This window comes from Cryptomeria japonica, chromosome 11, assembly GCF_030272615.1.
Source record: "Cryptomeria japonica chromosome 11, Sugi_1.0, whole genome shotgun sequence".
Lineage (NCBI taxonomy): Eukaryota > Viridiplantae > Streptophyta > Pinopsida > Cupressales > Cupressaceae > Cryptomeria > Cryptomeria japonica.
Genome location: NC_081415.1, coordinates 494,736,519 through 494,762,274, shown reverse-complemented (window position 1 = coordinate 494,762,274; position 25,756 = coordinate 494,736,519). Strand labels below are relative to the sequence as shown.

Below are 25,756 nucleotides of genomic sequence, written 5' to 3'. Positions count from 1 at the left end.
AACATATGAAAATGCCATGAGACTATTGCCAAACCTCAACACCTAAGCAGTAGTGCAGAAGCCCAAGGGTGGTCATGTCAAAAGACTGGCATAAATTCTGCTTGATTCCCTGAATAAAAGATGTCGAACTGCCAGTGATAATCAAATCATCAACATATATAGCCAGAATGATGATATCAGTGCCAATAGTCTTGACACAGATTTGAGTCGGAGGGACTCCTCTAGAAACCCTGATCTGTGAGGTACTTATCAATTTTCATGTACCGTGCCTGAGGAGCCTGTTTCAGGCCATAGAGTGGTTTCACTAGTTTGAGTACCTAGTGTTCTTTTCCAGCAACCTTGAATCCAGGAGGTTGCATCATATAGACCTCTTCCTGTAACTCACCATTCAGGAAGGCACTCTTGACATCCATTTGATGGACCTTCTAGCCACACTGAGCTGCCATGGCTAGGACTAATCTGATGGTGCTCATCTTTGTTTGTCGAAGCAAAGGTCTCCTCGTAATCAATTCCTTCACACTGAGAGAAGCCTTTGGCAATGAGACGAGCCTTGTACTTATCCAAATTACCATTAGCCTTGTATTTGACCTTATAGACCCATATGCATCCAATGGGTTTCTTCCTTGGAGGAAGATCCAACAAAACCCATGTGTTATTTTTCAGCAAGCTTTGGTGCTCAGTTGCCATAGGTTGTTCCCACTCAGGTATCCCTTTCGCCTCTGTGTATGTTTGTGGTTCATTCACACTATGAATATTGGCCATGAGAGCAAAATTAACATAATCCGACTGCTTGCTCTTCTCCTGAGCGGTTCTACCCTCGATAAGCTCATCATCATGAAGATCAGCAAGTGTCTTAGCCTACCATTTAGGCCAGAGACTAGAAGTGCCAGAAAGATCCCTGATCGATCCCTTTCCCAATCTGCTGTAATTTTTATTTAATAAACTAGGTTTTTTGTAATTTTTCTGGTGATCTTATAGAATAGACAGAAGTGCAGAAAGGGGGTTTGTTTCTTTTTGTTTTGGAGTTTTGAAGATATATATATAAAGAAACAGTAAACAATAAGAGTACAAAATAAGAATGGAAACAATGTTCATAAATTAGAACACTTACAATCTAAAATACTACAACTCGTACCAGGACAATAATCTGATTTCCTTGTATTCCAGCAATTATCATTTACCAATTTGGAGCTGCTACAAAATGAATTGACCAGCAATGAATAAGCAAGATACAATATGCAGATTTCCAGCTCTTCACACCAGCAACAAACCAAACCTGGACAGGAAGGAAGAATGACGCCACCACAACTCCCAATGGGCTGCAGTTGTAGTCACGTGCCAGCTGAATAAGATTAGCTGCCTTGATGAAACCCTCTGAATGCAATCTGAATCCTCTGCAATCAATAGCACACCCAATCTCTGTCAACCAATGCCCAACACCCTGAAGTATCTACTGACAAACTACTACTGGGGGCTACGTCCCAGCCAATATCCAACCTGGGGTTTGCATCCCAGATGAAGAATCGCTCTACCAGAGCAAATTCGCAAAAAGCAAGTTTTGAATGTGTAAAAGATAGCAAGAATTAGGTCTCAACTTCCTTATAACACCTTCCCACTTAGCTCGAACCCTAAAAGTGACTCAATGGGGCGTTTAGGGTTAAAATGTTATATTTCTCATTTTAAGTTGCCAAGTGCATAGAAAACGACCTTTTTTCAAATATAAAGAAATCCGTTCACCGAAAGGATCTGAGTCAAAAGAGAAATATTTAGAAAAGTCCAAGACCTTTCCAACGAGCTATTACACCAAGGGATACGCATCCCGATGAGGCCAAAAACCCCTTATTACTCCAAAATGGCTATAAACATAGCTTTATTTAATTAATTAAACACTAACTTAGGAAATATTTAAATATATTAAAAATATATCCCAAATAGCTGTAGAAGGCTCAAATGACTCCAAAAGCCTAAAACGGAACCTATCACCTGTCTGTGACTGATGTCGGAAATCATGGATCAACTAGCAGTCTCATCCCTAAAATCTAGGGATGCTCCTAGAAACTAGGAAACACACCCAAATCTCCTGAAACTGAAACCAAGGAACGGTCTCATGGAACCCCAACCCTGGACGCTGTCACAACCTCCTAAAAAGTAGGAACTGCCTCCTAAAATGTAGGAACTGCTTCCTAAAATCAAGGAACTGCTCCAAACTGGCTCCAAACTGCCTGTAAAGCCAAAATCCAATCATTATATGCACTGAATGAGTCCCAATCAACCTCTGCTAGCCTACGAGACTCCAATGATAGGCCAACTCCTCCAACTCTGATGTCCACTCTAGAAAGGGGACATGACATGCCAACATCAAATGCAGGAGGTGCAACAAGATTAGGTTCATCGAACAGAAGATCGAAGGAATCCTGAGGAAAGTCAAGTGGTACAGTTGCGTGTCTAGGTGATCTTGCAAGAGAAAGAACTGGTGAAGGTGCTGGAACTGGAACAGCTGGAGCCATCCCATCAGGTCGACCTAATGGAAGACGGACACCCAAGTCTAAAGCCTTCAAAGACTGATCCTTTGAATCCATAACTTGAGGAGAGAGCTGAAATGGCCCTCGTTCCTCATCAAAAACAACATCACGACTGAAGATGAGACGATTTGTCTCGATGTCAACCAGTCGGTTGGCCTTATGAGTATCACTTTAGCCAATGAGCATGAGTTTTTAGCTCTTGGCATCCAACTTGGTGCGCTTAGCATCAGGGATCTAAAGAAAAGCAGTGGAGCCAAAAAGTTTCAAGTGACTGATTTTGGGTTTGCAACTTGACCAAGCCTCTTCTGGAGTCTTCTTCTTCACAACCACAGTAGGAGACCGATTCAGAAGATAGACTGCAATGTTAACTGCTTCAGCCCAAAACTTCATCATAACGCTCTTATGTTCAAGCATAGACCGGGCCATTTTAGTAATCGTGTAGTTTCTCCACTCAACGAAACCGTTTTGCTGAGGGGTGTAAGGTGTAGTGAGTTGCCGCTTTATGCCATGTTATTCACAGAAATGGGAGAAGGCAAAAGAACAGAATTCTCCCACAATATCAAATCAAAGAGTAACAATATGTTGACCAGACTCTTTTTCTACTAATACTTTGAACTTTTGAAAGCAAACAAACACCTCTGATTTCTAATGAAGAAAAGACACACACGTTTTTCGACTGAAATCATCAACAAAAAGTAAAAAATACTTGGACCCAGTAACAAGAATAGCCATAGGTCCACAGATATTAGCATGGACCAATTGTAATACCTTAGAAGCTCTCCATAGTTGCCATCCAAAAACGGGGTCCGATGCTACTTCCCAGCCTAACATGCTCTGCAAACTCCGAGGTTCTAGGTTTGATTTTTTGGCAATCTGATGACAAGATCTTCTTGAACAAGCTGAGAAAAAATAGTTCACATTTAAGTGCCCATAACGCTGATGCCAGAGTGTACTAACAGAGGAGTGCTTTGCTGCCATGGCAAGTTCCTGAGAATCACCAGAATCAACTAGTCTAAATAGACCATGATCCTCAAGACCCATAGCAACAGTAGACTGAGTCTCCCGATCAATGATACTGCACTGATGCAAACTAAAGGTCACGTCGAGCCAAGGAGAATGTCTCAAAATTTGACTAACTGAGAGAAGGTTGAGTTCCATTCCTGGAACATAGTACACATTGAGGAAAATCAATTTCCTCCCTCCAGATTGAAACTGCACATTGCCCTTTTCGACAACGATGTGCTCTTCCCCTCCCCAAAAAAAACTGAATCTGAGTAAGGCTAAAAATCAGTGAACCAATCTAGGCGATGAGTGAACTGGCACGACACATCTGAATCTATATACTAGGCACAGGATTTGACATGGTTTGCAGGTTTTTTAGCCATGAAGGCATAAAAAGCAAACTCGCTATGCTCAGTGTGCTCCGCTACATTTGCTTTCGGCTATGAACTAATTTGCTTGGCCTATGCAGCCAAGCGTTTAGTAATTGCACTAAACATTCTTCCTCTTCAAGCCTTCTGATGACAGAGCAGAGTTCTTCTGCTGAGAAGATTGAAAAGACTGAGATCTGCCGTTATCCTTATGAAAGGATTTGGTTGCGAATGCTTGTTTTGTAGAGGATGAGCTGGTACTACTGCCGAACTACTGCTTCCACTGATCCTGCTACAGAAGTTTAGTGTAGAGATCAATGAGCTTCAGATCAACACCGGTTCAGGTGATGTTGAGTGTTTCAACAAAATGCTCGTAGGACTTTGGCAAACTTTTCAAGGTTATGATGACCATGTCCTCTTCATCCATATTTCAACCAAGAGCTTCTAACTGATCACAGATGTCTTTGATCCGATTGAGATGCTCCTGAAAGGATTTGCACTCATCCATGACAACAGAGAAGAGCATAATTTTTAGAAAGAAGGCTCTACTCTTATCAGACGTCTCATGCAGTATCTTGAGATGCTCCCATATCTCGGCAACTGTTTTGTTGGAAGGTATCAGAGGAAGCTAAACGTCGGTCACTGACAACTTGATGAGCATGACAACTTCACAATTTTGTTCATCAAACTTTGTCTGATCAGGACCAGCTACAGTGGGATGTTTGACCTTTTCAAGGACCAACTGATCAATGACACGATACTCAAATATTGTGAGCATCCGCTAATTCCAAGTATTGTAGTTTCTGCCATTGAATTTCTGACTCCCCTCGAACAGAATATTCGTCAAAGATGCCAGCAGGAAAAACTGAGGTCAAAGCTAGTTGACCGAATAACTACATGAATATCGAGGTAGGCGATAGTCAACACGCGAAATCAAGTGAACGCAACGCGTTAAAAATGAAGCTAAGGCAGAAAGTGTGCATTGATTTTAAGGCTAAAAGTGATTTTTCGAGCAAGGATCCTGAATTTTCGAGCAAGGATCCCAATGTATGGATTTTGGATGACCCAGATGAGGATTCAAAACACCCAAAAAATTATACAGAACCCAGAAAATATTGATGACAGGCCGCTGAGAAAATTACTAAGGGTTTGAAAAATAAACCCTAGACAACTGGAAAAATCGACAAAAAATCTACACAGGCACGCAAAAAATATTTCTGCAAAATCATAGAAAGTAAATCCGCACTGATCCCACCAAAATGAAAAACAGCCGCCGCTGTCGAAAATGAAGACTATACAGAAAAATCGTGCGCGCAGAAAACATCGCGACCACGGCAAAGCGCGGGTTTGAACACAAGAAAACACAGAAATAGAGGGCGGAGCTTGAACAGGCACGAAAACAAGAAAATCACGTGGTTAACCAAGGAGACTTCTTTCGTCTTCGCACGCACAACCAAAACCCTTTCTCACGCAAATAAATAGGCGCGAAATCAAGTCATAAAACCATCGTCTCGCGCACACAAAGCCACAAAAAAAATGAAATCGCACACAAACAAAGGCCGCTCACAGACCGATGCCGAAAAATACAGACAAATCATGTTGCAAAGCAAAACAGGCACGAAATAAATCGTGCAGCTCAAACACACAGACGGAAAACCCTAAGCGGGTTTTTGAAAAAATGACTGAAAATTGATTCGAAAAGATTTTCCACTAAAAAGTTGGAATTATAAAAATATTTTCGAAAAAATTTTATTGCCTAAGCTCTGATACCATATTACAAAGTAATTGGTAAAAATTCAGTGTATTAAAGAACGATCGAAAGATCATTAAATAGAGTTACAAGAGATCGATGTTTCTATTAAGAAACAATTGATAACATAAACAAAATTAGAAACTCCTAATATTTACAATATCATACACAATTGACCATTAAATAACTAATAAAAGATATTATTCTAATATGTTCCTGCACATTCCTTGTGTGGGTTGGTTTCTCTGTTGGGGAGAGCGGTTCCTAGGCAAGGTCTGTGACGACCATTCACTGAGGGTGTTATGCCAGATCGCATAAATGTTGAGTATCAACCTTTTGTGCTCTGGAGAGATGGTGCTGACAAAGTTGCAAGGTCCGAGGAGGCTCATGACGTGTGAGACGACTTGATGGTTTTCATCTGCTTGACTGAAGTTGAAAGGAGAATGGCCCAAGAGGCAAAGATGAAGTAGGGCGAGGGCAAGCGTACAAAGTTTGAAGCTGCAGATTACTGGGTGAACAGCCCTGGGATGAAAAAAGAAAACCAAGTAGGGTTGTGTTTTTAGGGCTTGTTTCTTTTTTGGTAGTATTAGTTCTGGTCTGAAACTCTATGTTTTTAGCTATGGCTGTCTGCAAACAGACATCCTTTTGGAGTTTTTTTTAAGTTCAGTTCCTTAAACTTATACTGCTTCTGCATCTGGGCTTTATCCCTGTTTTTTGAATATGGTAAACAATGTTTGTAGTTCATACTTTAATATTAATACATAAAATATACTTATCGACCAAAAAAAAATGCTATGAAGGTATATTAGTCAATGCAGCCCCTAAGTTTTTCTAAATGTGACGTAGCTTTTTTTTTTTATGCAAGTTTAAGGGAACCAAACCTGACACATTTATGACATCCTCTGTAGGTTGTCTGCTGAAGACATGAGTTTATAATTGCATTATCTTAGGGAGAAACGAAATTGATTCTCATAAAATGTATGGTGAACAATTCGTGACAGCTGAAGAACTGTCTGCTGCAAGGAAATACAAGATGGTGTGTCCCAAATGCTGTTTCAAAGAAAAATTCAATTTTTATTGACCAAGTTATAAGGCCCTTTTATCCTTAGTTTGACGGGGCATGACAATTGCTATATTGTGTGTACCATGTATAATTTGTGCATGTTTGATCCCTCTTAAAATTTTATATCACATTGCTTTTGAAGTTAAGTAGATCTTGAGGAAAAGCAACTTGTTCTCACAATCACTATAGACTGATATGGTAAGCCAAAAAAAAAGTGTTTCCCAAGTCACCAAACAATATATCTTGTCACTGGTCCTCCAATGATGAGGTGATTCTTTAGTCTGAAAATATATCTTCATAAGCTAAAAATGTGATTCTTAGCCAAGCAGTGCCTAATCTTGCAAAAAAATGCTCCTCCGTTTAGTTGGCATGAATCAAACTATTGTCAAGAAGATAACCTGTTAACAATTCATATGTTATAAAAGTAACCTAAATTAGTATTATGATGATATAGATCACAAAGTTGTGTTATATTCATTCCCCAATCTAGAATATTATCCATACCTCCAAAGAAGGCTGAAAATTATCCACAATTACCAACTATGATTTTGACCAAAAAGAATTGAAAACTAAGCCCTCAAATGCAATGAAATCCCACAAAATTTGACATATTAAAACTAAACTACAACAAAGATTGTTATTAAGCAAGAAATAAACCACAATCCTCTCAATATGTTTCATATTAAAACAAACGTGTGATGATAAGTACTTTATAGTAGAATCAAAAAAATAATTGAACAAAGGCTACAAGCCTACATCAAGTAATCATACCTTTGCAATTCACATCAACATGCTTACATAACTTACATATTAATGGGCTGAAAACGAATTTCATAAAACAGCATACCTTTGATGCATCTGTACTCCCAGGTACATCCTGCACACACATATAGCATAAATGACTAATAACTATACGTTAAATAGACATCTGCCTAGAAATATTCAACACTGGCTCAAATAAACACTGATAGCTTACAAATGGATGTATTTTGTTTACTCCTTTTCTATTATTATCATTAAACATTATATAACACTTCTGTAATAACAAATTCCCAGGCACCAGTAAAGGCTAAAAGAGAAAAAAAATGTTCCTAAAAACATGCTCCGTAGGAGCAACAAATTGTATCTTTGACCATATCTGAAAACATTAACTGTGGTCATGAGTGCAACTTCAATAAATTCCCATATAAAAGAAAAATTTCTTAACTGCGAAGGTGTTCTTTGATTCCTGTTTACAAATTGAAATTACAATAATTATGTTTAATATCATTTCTCTACATTTCAGTCGCACGATTAATGCACATCCATCTTCAATAACTATGACACTTATGCAAACGTGTACCTTGTCTAGCAAAATATGTTTAGTATTCTTTTTGGTATTCCTTAGTGTCAATTTGTGTGTGTTGTTTTTTATTTCTAATTGAAATTCATGGTACTTTGACTAATCGTAACCCTGTGAGGGTCTTCAACATAAAGAAGTACACCATCCTTTTACCAGGATGCCTCATAGCTATCAACCATTCTCCTGAGCATATCCAACTTACCATATGATACCCTAAGAAATCAATTGACCTTCTTACTCTGTATGATCATTTTGGCCCTTTCTAGACCTCCCAGGACCAATCTGTGATGCCATTAAGCGAATCTCAAAGAATCTGCAGTGTATAACACTACCAAACTGTGGACTTTTTGAAGGATTCATGGTACCACGGTTACCACCACAATTCGCACCTTGGGCATCTTTGTGGTGCTTTAAAGTCTCTCTTTCTGTAGTTTTGGATGTTTGGGATTTCATTGGACAAGGTGTGACATCATTGCCTTCCCACTTGATATATAATCCACCTATTAATTGTTCTAAACTGGGGTCTTACCCTCATCTTGAAATTATCCAATTCAAATTATTTTTACTAAACACTCTAGTGCGTGACCACCTACAGCAAACACTGAGGCTATTTGGTTCCTTAAAGCAAACTAGTAAGGATTCTTTCTTATTGCTGTCAAAATTATACTTTCATATTATGTAAATTTATCTCCTGCAATTATTTTCATCCCAAGAAGAATTAAGGAAGCCTACAAGTCAATTCTTATTCTGTGTCAAGGCTAACTTGACAATCTTCTGTTCCTTGATCTTCCCTCACTGATCTAAGTCTGTCTACTCCACTCTACCATATTGGTTATTGGTCGACAAGTTGCTAGACATCCAAACAGGGATCATCGACACCTTTCCACTTTCATCCATCATAAAACTGCCATGCTTTAGAATTCGGGTTAGCTGTATGACATCTTTTGGGAATTTTGAGGATTTTTTCATGGTAGAATCATCCTTGTGGGAAAATACCCTAAAAGAATTTTAGCAAATCTTTGATTCAGTTTTACATTACTGGGCTTTGACCATTGATTCTGTCTCAATTAAATTGAATCTAGGGTTTCCTTAAATTTTTAAAATGAGCCTTCACTGTATTAGCATTCAAGAATCACAAATCTAATAGTTGTATTCTCTAGCCCTACCTTATCATTTACAAAAGAAAAGGAAAATAGAAGAAATCAACTCCTTCGCATTCTAGGTCAGATTAGAGTTTTGTTTGAGTTGATTTTGTTTTACATTTGTTTCCATTATTGCCAATAAAATTAATATAACGACCTTTCTAGAATTCAGGCATGTACCATCCAAATCCCAGAAAATCTAAACCAATAAGCTTGAACTAAGACCCATCCATCAAAAGTAATTGCTTCACCATGCCAATGAAGGTCTCGCTTGATTTCTTTGCTCTCATTTTAATCAGTCCATGCATTAAACTTTTATCCAGATCTTTGGACTACACCAACTAGAGGATGGAAACCTTCTGTGATGAACTTCAGATAATCCCTCTATTTCTTAGAAGTGTTGTGTCCCAATTGATCTTTTTAGAAAGACATTTGATTTATTATTGGCAAATTTATGGTACATTTTGTATAAAAATTACTTGGTTGTGTGTTCGTGAAAACTTACTAATAAAATTTATGCCAAATACTGTATAAATAATCCTTTTCTTTTTTCCTTTTTTTGGATAGGGAAGATTAACTAATGGAAAAGAGCTTAAAAAAATATTATAAAAGATTTAAGATTTACCATAACTGTTTTTTTTTTCATTCAGAAGCTTTTTTATACCAGTTAAAAGACTGTGGAAACCTAAACAACAATTTAATGTTGACTAGAATTAGCTCAAGTGCTATACATGGCTTCCAAAGCGGGCTCCGCATTTAAATCGACAGGAGACATGATCAAGCAATAAAACGTTGCATAGGGTAACGCTCACATATTATATCCAGCTCACTAGATGACGGTAATAACGACAGAAAAGGCCAAGTGCAAGCCCCTGGAAAAGATAGCCCTTTGACGAGGCTTCTACGCTACCCGGCAAAGAAATTCACCAATATTTTCAAAGAAAAACACAAGTATTTGCTCGTTGGAAAACATTTACGGTTACTAGTAGCCCATACAATTTTCCCCAGCTAAGGTGCCCTAGGTGGATTACAGCGAATTGAAAAATCTCTACCATAGTACAAACGTTTCCATTTCCAGCTCTTTTAAACGGGAATGTCAACTAAAGTCTTATTGGTAGAATTTAAAATAAATGCTAATACTATTCTCAGAGCTGGTTATGTTCAACTAAGCTTAAGTTATTATTGAATTAAGGTAAAACGGAGCGGCAAAATAAAATCACGGATCTTTAGGTAATAGACGCTCAAGCAATGTGTAATTTTTTCTACCAGTATAGAGTATAACCCTGAGGCAAGCAAAGGCATTCATACAGTCGATTTCATGAAGAGTAGTTATGCAATGTAAAATTTCTTGGGAAAAACAAAGACAGAAAAATTGTACTTACAGCACCCCATTGGTTCTTCCACCATTTTTCTTGGGAGGGGACGGTTGAATTGAGGAATGCACAAGTGATGCCGCTGAACAGAGGGCTCCTTTGATAAATGGCTTTCTCCTTCAATCTTCCAAGCAGCATTGTCTTCCTCTCCTTCCTAGCCAAAAAACAATTTATAACATTTCGTTTTCGTTTCGCTGCCTCAATTCTCAGAAACAAATTTAATGATGAATTAAGAGGGCGAAGGCGCTGGTTCGATTCTCGTCATTGCCCAGAAATTCAACGCTATGTTTTATCTTCAATAAATGGAACAAGCGGAGAATTTGGAAAGACTCAATGTCAAATTTGTCTTCAAAACCAAGCAATTTGTAATTCTCCTGATCATTTTCAGGAAAAATAATAAGCCAATCAGACGCTGCAAAATGTATTTCGACTGGTTATAAGCATTTCGTAACAGAAGAGAAATGGACTCGTCCAATGAGGGAAATAAATGCAAGAAATCCTGGTTATTGTTGATCTGTTCTTACAAAAATCCTTCCCTGTGCACGATATATGTACAAAACAGTAGTAGTTTTTAATTGCATATAGACTGTATTAGGTATTTTCAGGTCATAGATTCTAAGTTCCCGCTTGCCTACTCCAGGGGATACTCTTGGATTTATTGTCTTGCAGTAATTTGTTTTAAATTTTGTGTAAATGAAAAAAATATTTTTAAAATATTTGTTAATTGTTTTTCTATGGAGGATTTTATATTCTTGTTATTTGGTATGACAACACTAAAGATTTATTGTTTTGCATTAATTTGTTTTAAAATTTGTGTAAATGAAAAAATTGTTTTTAAAATATTTGTTAATTATTTTTCTATAGAGGATTTTATATTCTTTTTATATGGTAGGATAACACCAAGTCTTAAATTAACATCTTTTTTACTAAGAGTTGAGGATTCACAATATCTAATTTATCATAGTAACCTAAAATATGATCCCTGCCTCATCTTTTATTTATGGACTCAATCATAATCATTCAACTTCACTAAAAAATCAAGAGTTCATTGGCAATATTTGTTTAAATTTGATGTTTGTCATCTAATAAAAAATTAATTTGATTTGTAATGTTTGTATGTGTATATTGTGTGAACAAATTGCAATCAATTAAATTTTGTACAAAAAATAATTTATTTTCTAATGTTTGCATGTGTGTGCATGTTGTAGGACTTTCATGGAACTCAATTCAACAAATTAACATTGTGATGAGAGCATGAAATTAATTATATGTATTTTAAGTTTTTTGGTCATATTGTATATGTTGTAATTTGTATCATGTTAGTAGCCATGAATGCAACATGTGGAGGCCCACAAGAGAATTACAAAGAGAGAATAGGTTTGATTTGGGTTTACATCTATATACGTGCAATGGTCATAAGTGAGTTGAAAGGAAACTTGGGTCTTTGCATTGTAAGAGTTAGAAAGTTTATTATCACTTTAATTAATTGTTATTATAGTGGCATTGTTGCAAATATTTTTCTTGGATGTGTTTCTTTTTTATGGCTTTGTGTTCTCTTTGCTTTCAATGTTGAAGTCTATAGGAGAATTAGAAGAAAAAAAATGTAAGGTTGAGCAACTTAATTTATGCAAAGTATATGGTTGGTGGGGAATGTTGATTTTCATTTGTTTATGATGAAGTGGTTATGATTGGGTTGGAGGAAAAAATTACAATTCAACGTGGTGAGTATCTGAAGGTTTACTATCATTTTATGTTATTATTATTTCCATGTCATTGTTGCAAAAAAATATAGGTATATTTATAGAAAATTTATATGATTTTTCTTGCAATTGAACACTTTTGTTTTAAGTAGATTGCATTGTTGGTTGGGAATGGAATTTTTTTTTTGCATTTGATGGAGTGGTTATGACTAGATTAAAGGTCAAATTTGGGGCATTACATAGTATGCGTTTCAACATTTGCTATCGTTTTATACAATTATTATTTCAATGTCATTGTTCCAAATACTTTTTCCTAGGTGTCCACTTGTTATTAATGGGTTTATGTTTTTTATTTTTTAATGCTAAGGACTATAGAAAAATTAGAGAATTTTACCAAGGGTTAAGCATTAGGGATGGTAATTACTAAAGAGTAGAGTGGTAAAACTTATTTTGCAAGCTAATGTGTTTTTGTTTTTGAATTACCTTCTATAATTATTTATTGGTATGTGTATTATACATGTTATGCATAACTTAGGGATCATTGAGCCAAATTTCGTAACAAAAAAAAGAAAAAAACTATTTTAATATTGTTAAATTTGTCTTGAATTAATTTTGTGCTTGACAAGTTTAAAGTTCAAATAATTTGAGGATTTATCTAGATCTTATTCATTTCAATGAGAGGTTTAAGCTAGGGTCATAATGTAAACAAAGAAACTAGATGTGGTTTTTCTAAGGCCTATTTAACAAACCCATGTTGGGCATATGTTGTAATTTTATTAACAACCATTAGCTACTCAATAATGAATAAATCAAATACATAAAACGATATTATACAATTTTTAAAAAGATTTTCAAATCTTTGTCTTTGTAATGATGCATAGTAGAAATGAAAATAAAAGAAAGTTAGTCGAATCTTTCTAAGTTGGGTTGAATTAAATATTTTAAACTTCATTCTTTTTATCAATAGATAACCACCCCCTTTATAAGATAAAAATATTTTCACCTAGAAACTTGTAGCTACCATTAAACTTCTCGTGTTCTATGCAATTACGAATGATTATATAAAAAAACAAAGATTCATGTTATGATTGTGTGTGTGTGTGTGTGTGTGTGTGTGTGTGTGTGTGTGTGTGTGTGTGTGTGTGTGTGTGTGTGTGTGTGTGTGTGTGTGTGTGTGTGTGTGTGTGTGTGTGTGTGTGTGTGTGTGTGAATTAATCAAAGAGTGCTCATGTGATTGAGAAGGTGGCATGAAAATTAAATGGTATCTAACATGATTTGCATGGTAGTGTGTTTATAGTGTTGTCCTCCTAATTGACTATAATATAAAGGATAGTAGAAGAATGAAGAGCAACATGTATCCATCCAAGATTAACCTACTTGAAAATTTAGGGGAGAAATATATTAGGTATTTCATTTGGCATTATTGATGTTTTGCTTATTTGTCCCTACAACACTCTATTTAACTTATTAAAGAGTAAGGATACTCATGAACATTAATGGTGTTCCTTCAACAACCACCTTTCTATCAAGTACAACAATGTGGTGTTCTACAATATTCTTTCTTTCTCAACCACCTAAATATGTATATTAAATAATAAACTCAAACTCCACATTTTTTGCTATGTAATATTATGTTGTAAATTATTTATGTGTCAGGCTTGTTAAAACATCAACGTCATTTCTATTAGTTTTTTCCTATTGTTTCCTTGCTCAATTTCTAGAAAAATATGGTTATCAACAATAGAATTAGTATTAGTGGTATAGCTACCATTTGGAATCTTAATAGTGTCAAAGGCAATGTTCTTATTCAAGAAAAAAATTCTCTTGCATTAGATTTGAACATTTAAAAGATGGAACATCATGGGTCCTCACAAACATTTATGCACCCAACACCTTGAAGGCTAGAAACTCCTTCTGGAAAAACTTATAGAAATTAGGGATAACTTCAAGAATCTTAGTTGGCTGGTCATGGGAGACTTTAATACTCCTTTGAGAGAGGAGGAAAAATTTGGTGGAAGCCCCTCTTAGTTAGAAAGTAGGTTGGCCCTTATGGACTTTATAAATACACAGGCACTCAACGATGTGGAGATACAAGGATGCAATTACACATGGACTAATAGGAGAACTGGTAATGATCTTATCCAAGTTCCCCTTGACAGGGCTCTTATCTCTGATGACTGGTACAGACATTACTTCTGCTCCCTGTCTGCTCACATCCGGGTTGGGTCAGATCATTTTCCCATCACCTTCATTGCTGACCCAATTAATAGAAGAAGACATTTTCCTTTCAGATTTGAAAAAATGTGGACTCATCACCCTGATATCACTCATAATATTCAGAAATGTTGGAGTATCCAAGTTGAGGAAACAACTATGTACATAGTTGTAAAGAAACTCAAAAGTGTTAAGGACAATATAAGACTCTGGAATAAATCCAGCTTTGGGAACATTTTTGAGGCCAAAGGTAAAGTCCAGGATGACATTAAGAAAATACAGGTCCAAATTCAAAAGGATGGTTTCAATATTGTATCTATTGCTAAAGAAAATGAGACCCTTAAAAAATACCATGAAATCATTGCTAAAGAGGAAACTTTTTGTAAGCAGAGATCAAGATGCATTTGGCTAAAGGAAGGAGATAGGAATACAAGATTTTTTTATATGTCGACGATTGAACATAAAGCGACAAATAGGATTACTAAATTGGTAGTGGACAATGGGGAGCTAGTCAAGGAGGAAGAAATAAGGAATGAGGCCAAAAGGTACTTTTTGGAACTTCTGAGGAGGGATCACAGGTTGGATGTTGATGCTCAATCTTCCTTTCTTCAAAATATTCTTTGTCTCATTGATCAACAGATGAATGCCTCCCTTTCTTCAATTCCCTCGATTTTGGAAATTAAAAATGTTATTTTTTATTTTGATGGTAACAAAGCCCCCAGTCCAGATGGCTTCCCCATGTTCTTTTTCCAAGATTTCTGGGACATTGTTGGGAAAGATGTTTCCAACAGGGTCAAGGAATTTTGGGGGGCTAGAAGAATTTTGAAAGAAATTAATGGCACTTTCGTTGCTCTTAATCCCAAAACCCAAGGTGTTGACTCCATGGACAAGTTCAGACCAATCAGCTTATGCAATTCTTTTTATAAGATTATCTCCAAGGTTCTTACCACCAGAATCCTGACTGTCCTTCCTTCTTTGATTAATCTTCAGCAAAATGGTTTTGTCCCAGGAAGACAAATTCTAGACTCCATTATTATTGTCCATGAGAATATTCATTCTCTTGTTAGGGCTAAGAAACAGGGTCTCATCCTCGAGCTTGATCTCTCTAAGGTCTATGACCGGGTTGACTGGTCTTTTCTTGTGAAGGTTCTTGTGGCTTATGGTTTTTCCACCAAATGTGTTGACCAGAGTTCCAGGACTCGCCAGGACTCGCCAAAACTCGGCGAGTCACGGGTTGAGTCACCCTCGGCGAGTCCTGGGTGGCTCGAACCCGGACTCGACGAGTTTTCACCGAGTCCTGGCAAGTCCTGGAACTCGGTGACTCGGCTCGGACCCGGCGAGTCCCGAGCCCAAAACTCGGCTGGCATAAACAGCCGAAAAAAGCAAAAAAAAAACATTTAAAAAATGGTTTTGCTTGCTTTTTTTTTCATTTATATTTTTAGCTTAGTCGTAAAAGGCATATCATTTCATTCTATTGAAACAATAGGAGGAGAAGAGTGAGTTGTGAGGAAAAAGAAGAGAGCATAGTAGGGCAACCAGCAAGGAGGAGGAGTAGAATTTCTTCAACAAATCACATTGGGGCAGTGTAATACTTGCATTTGGTGCATCAAAAGCTTGTTAGAGAGGATTGGAAAGAGGTTGCATTTCATTTCAACCTTCTTATAAGAGATAAGATTTATATTTTTTGGTTTTTTTGGTCTTTTATAAGCAAAATTTACATTTTTTTTGTTTTCTTAAAACTTAAAGAAATCAGCAAACCCTACAATGTACATTTTTTTTGTTTAAAAATGTACATTGTAGGGTTTGCTGATTTTTTTATGTTTTGAAATGAAAAAACAATCTACATGGTAGGTTTGCTAATTTCTTTGAAAAAAATAATGCAAATTCTATTACATTGTTTTTTGTATCAAAATCAAAACATTGCTATTTTATTTTTTTTTGTATTAATTTATAATTTAACAATGGACAAATATTCATTTTTTTTGTAATTGTGTCTTATTCCAGCAACCTTCAACTTTTGAAAACAATGTCTACTTCCAATCCTCCTCATAGAGCAATCCCGGGTAGAAAAGATCCAGCTTGGAAATACATAAAACCTTTTCCTGGGCAAAAAAAAGGAGAGGCAAAATGTAAATTTTGCAAAACAATCTTTCATGGAGGCATAAATAGATTGAAATACCACCTTGCCAGCATACGTGGCCATGATGCAGAGCCTTGCACAAAAGCACTTCCTGAGGCTATTCGTGAGTGCCAAGTGCTATTCGAAACATTTGAGGCTCGAAAAGAAATAAAGAAGAGGCAAAGGGAGGAGTTGGCTCAAGCTAGCATTGGTTGTGTTGGAGAGGCCTCTTCCATGCCTTCATATTGTCCTAGTGGGAGTGCTAGTGCTTCTGTTGCCGGTAGTGTCAGTGCTAGTGGTAGTATCAATGCAACTCCAACCATTGGTCCTAGAGTTCGTAAATCTAGGATGGATTCATATTTTGAGCCACGCACTACTCCTGGTGCCCAACCTTCACTTGAGAGCATGGCTTGGAACAAAGAGGTACACAATAAGGCTAAAGCTGCAATTGGAAGATTTTGGTTTTATTGCAATATTCCATTCTTCGCAGCCAGGCAATTCCTTTTAGTTTTTATTTGATTGTTTTAAGTTTTTAAGTTGTTAATATTCTTAATTTGTTTTGTGACTTTGTGATTGTCTAAGACTTTAATTTTATAATTTTATTCTTATCTTATTTAATTTATTTGTGATAGGTCTCCTTATTGGCAAAGCATGGTTGATGCCATTGCTATTTGTGGGGCAGGTTTCAAAGCCCCTTCTGATTCCGAGATAAGTGGCCCAATCTTGATAGAATCGGTGGCTGATGTAAAAGCCACATTAGAGGAACATCGAGAGATATGGAAGAAGAAGGGTTGCACCATCATGACCGATGGTTGGACTGATAGGAGAAATCGAATGCTCCTAAATTTTCTTGTTTCTTCTGCAGGTGATTGAATAACTTGAATTTTATTAAATGATTCTTATTCGTATTTTTTTTTTGAGTTGAGATTTATTGAATTATCATTGATCACTTTTTTTGCTTTGTTTTCAAATTTCAGGTGGCACCATGTTCATTAAGTCCATTGATGCTTCCGCACATTCTAAAAATGCCACTTACCTATGTGAGGTTATAGAGGAGGTCATATATGAAGTGGGCGAGGAGAATGTAGTACAAGTGGTGACCGATAATGCAGCAAATTATGTTGCTGCAGGTAAACTTTTGATGGAGAGGCACCCATCTATATTTTGGTCTCCCTGTGCTGCCCATTGCATTGACCTCATGTTGGAGGACATTGCTAAGATTGCATGGATCAGGACATGTGTAGAGAAGGCAAAAAATATTTGCAAATTTGTATACAATCATCCATGGGTCCTTAACTTAATGAGGCAATACATGGGGCAGAAGGAGTTGGCTCGTCCTGGAATCACTAGATTTGCCACTAACTTCATCACACTGCAGTCCTTGATTCGCAGTAAGGCAACTTTGAGACGTATGCTTGTTGGTGAGGAGTGGACTTCCTCATCCTATGCTACGAGTGCTACAGGAGTTGATGTTGCAGATTACATTTTTGATGAGCCAGGCTTTTGGACCCCTTGTGCTGAGATCGTGAAGGTAAAATTTTTAAGCATTCTAATCTCTACCTTATGTTTTAAGTTTTAAGTTTTTATTTTTATTCGTATTTTTCTTTTATTTGCTTATTTTCATTTACAATTTCACACTTACATTAACTGATATTACATATTGTTTCACAATATTTGCAGTTCATTGAGCGCTTGGTAGTTCTCCTACGTGTTGCTGACGAGGAGAAGCCCGCAATGGGCTACATATACGAGGCCATGGATAGGGCCAAGGAGGGCATCGGATCTGCCTATGAAGGGGATGAGAGTAAGTATCATCCCATTTGGGATATCATTGACAGGAGATGGCAGACCCAGCTTCACAGGCCCCTTCATGCAGCTGCTTATTACCTCAATCCGGCATTCCATTTCCGCCCTGATTTCAAAGCGGATGAGGAGGTTCTTAGTGGGCTCTACTCAGTGATAGAGCGAATGTCGCCTGGTCATAGCAGCAATATAGTCCAGGAGCTAGAGGCTTTTTCTAATGCTGAAGGGGAGGTCTTCTCTCGTATGCTTTGTAAAGAAAATCGGACAAAAATGCAGCCAGGTAAAATGTATATTTTAAGAAATTAAGAGCATAATTTTAATTATATGTTATTCAATTTGTTATTAATTATTAAATGAGGCTGATTTTGTTTTCCTTTTTCTCATCTCAGATAGGTGGTGGCAGATGTTTGGTCCTAAAACACCAAATCTTCAACAGGTAGCCATTCGTATTTTGAGCCAACCATGCAGTGCTTCCGATTGTGAGCGCAATTGGAGTATGTTTGAGCACATACACTCCAAGAGGCGCAATAGACTGTCTGTGGAGAGGTTGAATGATCTAGTCTTTGTTCATTACAACCTCCGTCTTAGACACAAACAGGTTATGGACCATGACAACACCCCGATCACGCTAGAGGAGGTTGATCCAGAATCTGAGTGGATCAGTGAGGCTATAGATCCTATGTTTGGTGATGAGGACTTAGATTGGATCGACGAGGTAGATAGAGAGGCTGAGGTTGTAGCCATGGCAGAGGAGGAGGTTAGAGCGTGAGGAGAGCCAGAGCCAGAGCTAGAGCTAAAGCCAGACACAGCTGATGTTTGTGAGGGTAGAATGGAGTCACGGGCAGAGAGTATGGCTGTTGATGCATCCAGGACCTACCTTAGGGTTAGACGCCTTTGTAGGAAGGACCCAGGCTCCTTTGAGCCATGGACTTGTAGTTGTTTTACTTTTGATATATGTGTGGAACCGGAACATTTGAATTTTGATGTCATGGATTTGATATTCCATGAGTTTTGTAATATTTTTACATTTGACACTATTTATATATCTATGGTTATTGGTTGCTATTTCCTTCAGCTACAATTTGCGTTTATACTAATGTGATCGATGTATACTTGTGTATGTGATCAAATTAACTTCTATTTGATGATGTTATTGTGTATTTAAGGTTTGTTTAATAAAGGGTGCATGAAAAAAGTTTTAAATCCTTAAAAATCGCTAAATTTCTTGGGTTTTTCACTTTGCCGAGTCCTGTCGAGTCCTAGCCGATTCGAGTCCTGAGTCTCGAGTCAAGTCACCCTTGCCGAGTCCACGCCGAGTCTGAGTCCCGTTTCTTTGGTGTTGACCTCTTTTGTCAGCTTATTACCTCAGCCTCTTTTGTTGTTCTTGTCAATGGTTCCCCAACCCCCTTCTTCCAAGCGTCTAGAGGATTGAGGCAAGGGGATCCCATTTCCCCTATCCTCTTCATTATTATGGCTGAATGTTTTGGTAGGTATATGGAAAACATGGTTATGCGAGGATCTTTTAAGGGACTCCAACCTTCTTCAACTGATCTTATCTACTCTCACCAACAGCTTGTGGATGATACCATTGTCATGGGGGAATCAAGTATCTCAGAAGCTAGAACCCTGAAGGACACTCTTTGTAAGTTTGCCTCTGCATCTGGTCAGCTCATTAATTCGGTCAAAAGCGAAGCTTTTTTCATCAACACACTAGAGAGAAGACAACATAGAATCAGTAGAATCCTAGAATGTCGGATTGTTGATCTTCCTGCCACTTATCTTGGCCTCCCCTTGGGCATTGCACCTCCTAATTCTTTTTGGAGCTCTCTAGTGGACAAATTTCATAAAAAGCTAGCTGGTTGGAAAGGAGCCCTTTTAAGTTAGGTTGGAAAGCTTCAACTTCTCAAAGCTTCTCTTCAAAGCATACCTATCTATGCCCTAAGCCTTTTCATAATTCCAGTCAAGTATGTTGATGCAATTGAGAAAATTCAAAGAAAATTTCTATGGTAAGGGGTTGAGGATAAGAAAAGAATGTCTCTTGTGGCTTGGGATCAGGTATGCAGACCGAAAAGTAAAGGAGGTTTAGGCCTGAGAAGAATCTGGATCTTAAATGAAGCTCTCATGTCTAAACAAGTTTGGAGAATGTTCCACTTAGATAGTGAATGGTGTAAAATCTGGCGAAGTAAGTACTCTCTTATGTCCTCCTTTCTTTCCTCTTTTATCAATTCTGAAATCACCATTAATGGGTCCCATATCTAGAATCATGCATCTAAGTGTAGAGATAGCATTGTTAAAGGGGTTACTTGGAAAGTAGGCAATGGTAGGAAAGTTAAATTTGGGAAGACCCCTGGCTTTTTGATAAACCTTTGACTGATTTCCCAGAATGGGCCCCGTATGCCTCCTCCTATAGTAGAACTTTTGGTCCTTTAGTTGAAGGGTATTGGATTGGTAATAAATGGCAGAACATTGAAAGTATTCACCCAAGCCTTATCAAGCTTAAAAACCATCTATCTTCGGCCTGGTTGAATAAAGAGGAAGACTCCCTCATTTGGAAATATGAACCCAAAGGTAATATTACTGTCTCTTCTATGTATGGTGGTCTCTCCCCCGCCCCTTCGGAAAATCCTTTCTGGTCTAAAGCTTGGATAAAGGGTTTGACCCCCAAAATCAACTTTTTCTATTGGACTATTCTTCAAAATAAAATCTTGACCTTAGATAACCTCGAGGGTAGAGGATTTCCCTTTCCTAATAGATGTGCTTTGTGTCTTAAGGAGGAAGAGTCAGTGGACCATCTGGCTATCCACTGTTCCTATTCTGCTTCGATCTAGGAAAGATTTATTAAGAGTTTTTGCATTGATTGGGTGTTTCCTAACACTATCAGTGAGTTGTTCTACTCCTGGAATTACCATTGGTATAACTCCTTTCTGAGATCTTTGTGGTAGCTATCACTCCCTCACATTCTGTGGGGATTATGGAAAGAAAGAAACAATCCTATTTTTAGGGACACTTCTCTTACTCGGGATATTGTGTTCTAGAAAATACAATGGGCGATTGTGGAGAACATTGGGATCATTGGGGGTCCCTGCTTTTCGACCAACCCATTGGAATCTCACATTTTAAGTTCCTAGAATTTGAAGAATGCTGGCAATTCTGACCCCAAGCAAAACAAAAGATTAGAAGCAAGATGGCAAACTCCCCCTCGTGGTTGGTCCAAAGTCAATTTTGATGGTGTTGCAAAAGGTAATATGGGCCCTGTGGGATGTGGAGCTATTCTTAGAGATGACAAAGGTATATGCAAGGAAATGATTGGTGTTCCAATAGGAAGCGAAACAAACCACAAGGCAGAAGCAATGGCAGCACTCCAAGGTATTCTCCTCGCAAAAAGATGGAATTGCCCCTACATATGGATTGAAAGGGACTCTAACACCATCATCAAATGCCTCAAGAGGACCTCTAAGCCCTTATGATCTATCAATAACATTATAAAGGCCGCTAGAGACCTCATTAACACTTTTGAGAGAAGTTACATATCTCATATCTACCATGAAGCTAATGGATCTACTGATTGGGCAGCCAATGCGGCGGTCAATCAAGACAAAATGATTACTTGGAAGGGAGAACAAGGCCTCTCAGAGGATGTCAGATTAATCATTTTTAAGGAACGATATAATAGCACCCCAAAGATCATTAATATACAAAACAATAATGAAATGGATTAAAAGGAGTGCTTCGAGCAATTATAATATTGTCAGCACGATTTATTATAACACTCAATCAATCACTTCCCACGCTTTCTAGGTAAATTTGGTAGCTCCGAAAAACTCTCTGTCTAAAGCTCTCTACAAGTTTCGACATTCTGCTCTGAATAGCAAAAATATGGGAGGAAATAGACGCTACTATGAACCTAGCAATTGTAAGGAGTGGAAGCAAAAGGAGGCAGTCTGGAACATTCTGCAGAAGGGTGGGTTTTCAAAAGTTATGGAGAGGCTCCATGGATGGGACATCACAGTCACTAATTTCTTTTGTAAAAACTAGAGAAAGGGCACTTTGAAAATGGGAGACCAGTTTGTTGTCATAGATGAAGACCTTATTGCCCAGGTCACGGGTCTCCGAAGGGAAGGAAGCAACTACTACAGAGACAGAAAAGTGAGCAAGGAGGCCATTGAAAGATATCCTGAAACTGAAAAGGAGAGAAAAATGCCTAGTGAAGCTAAGTAAAGCTTACTATCCCCCTAGGGCTTTTGTTAAACCATGGAGGGAGGTCATTTTTGTTATAATGCGCTATATTACTTTGGATGGTAGATTCACTAAAGTATACTACTACCATTTTGTTTTGCTGAGTCATTTTAGGCATGACGAGAAGGCTAACATTTCATATTTTTTGTTATGTTCTATGAATGCCACCATTAAGGCCTATAAAGAGAACCCTACGGGTGACACTGCCATGCATCAAGGCTTAATGGTTCTTATTTATGACCACCTCAAGGCTAACCAAATAGCCCACCCGCATCCCTTTATTTCTGAGTCTGAGGAGGATGGGTCAAACTCTGTTTTTTCTTTGGATGAGGGTTCTGACAGTGATCCTACAAGCGAGTCTGAGGAGAGTATGGATGACTTGAAAGTTGAAGTAGGTAAGAAGAGGAAACATTTTAAAACCAGGCCTTCCTCCTCAAAGGGCAAGAAATCTAAAGGCAAAATTCTCCAGATAAGCTCGGAGGAGGAGGAGGAGGTCTCTGAAGATTCGGAGAAGGAGAAACCCCAGGGTTCTCTGAAAAAGAAAACTAAAGTCCATACGCATACCAGAAACAATGAAAAGCGAAAGGATGAGAATGTGAAGGAGCTGGAGGAACATAAGCAGAAAAAGATTTTGGAAGCTAACCAAAACTTGGACGAGGTGACCACTGGAGAAGTTCATAGGGCTGAAGATAAAGCTATTGTTGGTGACACCCCAAATAAGGAACAAGACAACTTAGGTAAGATAGATCCCTCCTCAAACCCTCCTCTTGAGGGTATGCAAGGTTTTACGGACACCATAAAATGGTTAATCACCAGTTACAAGAAAGTTGTGGATGACAACAAGAAGCTCAGCCACAGAATCCAGATTCTGGAAACTATCAACACTGGTGAAGGGAAGACTATGGTAGATTATATGGAGAATTTGACAAATATTGTTGCTAAAGCTGAAAATATAAGAGACTCCTTCAACCCCAGATTCGAGCAAATCGAGAAAGACCTGCTGGAGAGGAAAGCAAATGGTAATGCTATGGATCAAACTATGTCGGGTACTGTCAGTAAAGTCAAAAAAATTGAGGAATGTCTCAAAAGTATCGCAGAGCAAAGCTTAAACATTCTGAAGGTCTCTGCTGGCAATACTTAAACTCTCATCAGCAAATTGGATGAGGAGAAGGACACCCTGGAAATTGACCCTAACACTGAAGGCACAGGAGATGTTCAAGGACCCAAAACAAGAACTAAAGGTAAAAAGAAGGAGAAGAAACCTAATAAGGACCTGCAAGAACTCAAAGTTGTTGCGACCACCTATGACCAGTTGGTGATTAAGGTGGACGACCTCTTGAAGACTCTTTAACTGTTCAGTGTTTTCTTGGTTTCTGTTGTTTTGTTGTTTCTATCTTTTGTTGTCCTTTTTGTTTACTGGCTTTATTGCCAGTCATTTTGTAAGCTGATTTTTATGGTTTGGATACTCAATGATGATATTTCTTAATCTCCTATGTTAAAGGTTTCAGGTCCTGAAAACCTGTTTTTCTTATTAATCAGAACAATAGAATTAGTCATTTTACATCTATTTTTTTTACCAATAAATGACCACATCTTTAATAAGATAAAATGATTAAAACCCATAAACTTGTAGCTTCCATAAAAATACTCTTCCTCTATACAATTATGAATGATTACGTAGCTAAAATAGAGATTCATATTGTAAAAAAAAGCATGTGCTAACTACTTTAGAGAGCTCGCATGATTGATAAGATAGCATTAAACTTTCAAGATATGTACCATGATATTAATGGTAGTGTGCTCATATCATTAGCTTCTTGATTGATTGTAATATAAAGGAGAGAATAAAAATACCCAACCATGGAAGATGAAACTACTTACAAATTTAGGGAACATGATTATTGGGTATTCCATTTAGCATGATTGATGTCTCACCTAGTTCTCTCTACTCCCCTCTTTTTAATTTATTTAAGAGGAATGATACCGGTGAACATTCATGGCATTATTATAACTAAGGTATACCAACTTAATTCATGTCATTCTTATAACTAAGGTATACCCACTTAATATCTTGTTCAACTAGATTTACACCCATCACTTGTATTTGCTTAAAATTTTATAAGGTCTTTTCAACAAACCCAAGTTGAACATGTCCAATAGTCATGGCATATCATCACAATATATTTATTAAAGACATATTATTAAACTATTCACATTCCTTGCTTACACTTTTAGATATCATATGCATGTCTATTAGTGCATTTTGTAACTTGTCAAAGTCAAAAAGCGCATTTTGGGCTCTAAAGCTCATAACTTTGGACTAACTTTTTTATTTCTCGCAATTCTTGTAGCATTGGAAATGTCTTTCAGAGCATTTTTAGTCTATCCATGCACATTTTCAAGATTTTGTTCCAAGTACAATTAATTCAATATTTTTTTTGGACACTTTGGTTAATTGCTTGGTTGTTTTGGCACTTGCAAATATTTTGTTTGCATGGGATAACTTCATTTTGGTTGCATCATATGTATATACAATTGTAGACACCTAAAATTATTATGTCTAATTAAATAATTATTTTTATTTATTTAATTATTTTAGCCTAAGTCTTCTATTAATTAAATAAATCTTTATTTATTTAATTAATTAATTTATCCTCTTCTAACTTTTTCTCATTTAAATAAATTTATTTATTTATTTAAATTATCCTTTTCCTAAATTAAATAAATACTTTTATTTAATTGATACCACTTCTTCTATTAATTAAATAAATATTTATTTATTTAATTAATTCATTAGCCTTTTCTACCCATGACACATGTCATTCATCTCTTAATTCCTACACTACCTACCCTCTCATTATTTAATTATTTCTTCTACCTACCCTTTTATTCTAACCGATCGTTTATCTTTACACCTCTTAATCTTATCCCTCCATTTATTATAGTGTCTTCTATATAAGAGGATATTCTCCTTCATTATCAACCCCGAGCATTCTAATTGTCCAATCAATCTTATGCAATCAAACCCTTTTGCGATCAAGCTATCAACCACATTTTCATTATTTGTTGAGCTCTTGTGCACACATAAAATCTTAGAGCAAACATATCAAGCAAGATCAATG

General features: G+C 37.1%; 2 protein-coding genes across 2 annotated transcripts in view; one reads left to right on the top strand and one right to left on the bottom strand.

Moving 5' to 3' along the window:
- Nucleotides 1-11,209, bottom strand: part of LOC131068311 (uncharacterized) — a 143,732-nt gene extending 132,523 nt beyond the window's left edge. Inside the window, exons 1-2 of the mRNA XM_058003481.2 lie at nucleotides 10,572-11,209; nucleotides 7,553-7,582 (exon numbers count right to left, since the gene is read on the bottom strand). Coding sequence (XP_057859464.2) covers nucleotides 7,553-7,582; nucleotides 10,572-10,700 — 159 coding nt within the window. The 5' untranslated portion in view covers nucleotides 10,701-11,209. The remainder of the gene's footprint in view (nucleotides 1-7,552; nucleotides 7,583-10,571) is intronic.
- Nucleotides 11,210-16,502: 5,293 nt separating this feature from the next.
- On the top strand, nucleotides 16,503-18,174 carry LOC131860265 (uncharacterized). Its single transcript, XM_059214650.1, has 3 exons — nucleotides 16,503-17,089; nucleotides 17,228-17,460; nucleotides 17,573-18,174. The coding sequence occupies exons 1-3, from the start codon at nucleotides 16,503-16,505 to the stop codon at nucleotides 18,172-18,174; spliced, it is 1,422 nt and encodes a 473-aa protein (XP_059070633.1).
- The last annotated feature ends 7,582 nt before the right edge of the window (nucleotides 18,175-25,756 follow it).

Bases quoted from the DNA above. Each gene is read 5' to 3' on its own strand.
- LOC131860265 (XM_059214650.1), top strand. From the start codon at position 16,503: ATGTCTACTTCCAATCCTCCTCATAGAGCAATCCCGGGTAGAAAAGAT. The intron at 17,090-17,227 runs GCAATTCCTTTT...TATTTGTGATAG, and splicing joins ATTCCATTCTTCGCAGCCAG to GTCTCCTTATTGGCAAAGCA. The intron at 17,461-17,572 runs GTGATTGAATAA...TTCAAATTTCAG, and splicing joins TTTTCTTGTTTCTTCTGCAG to GTGGCACCATGTTCATTAAG.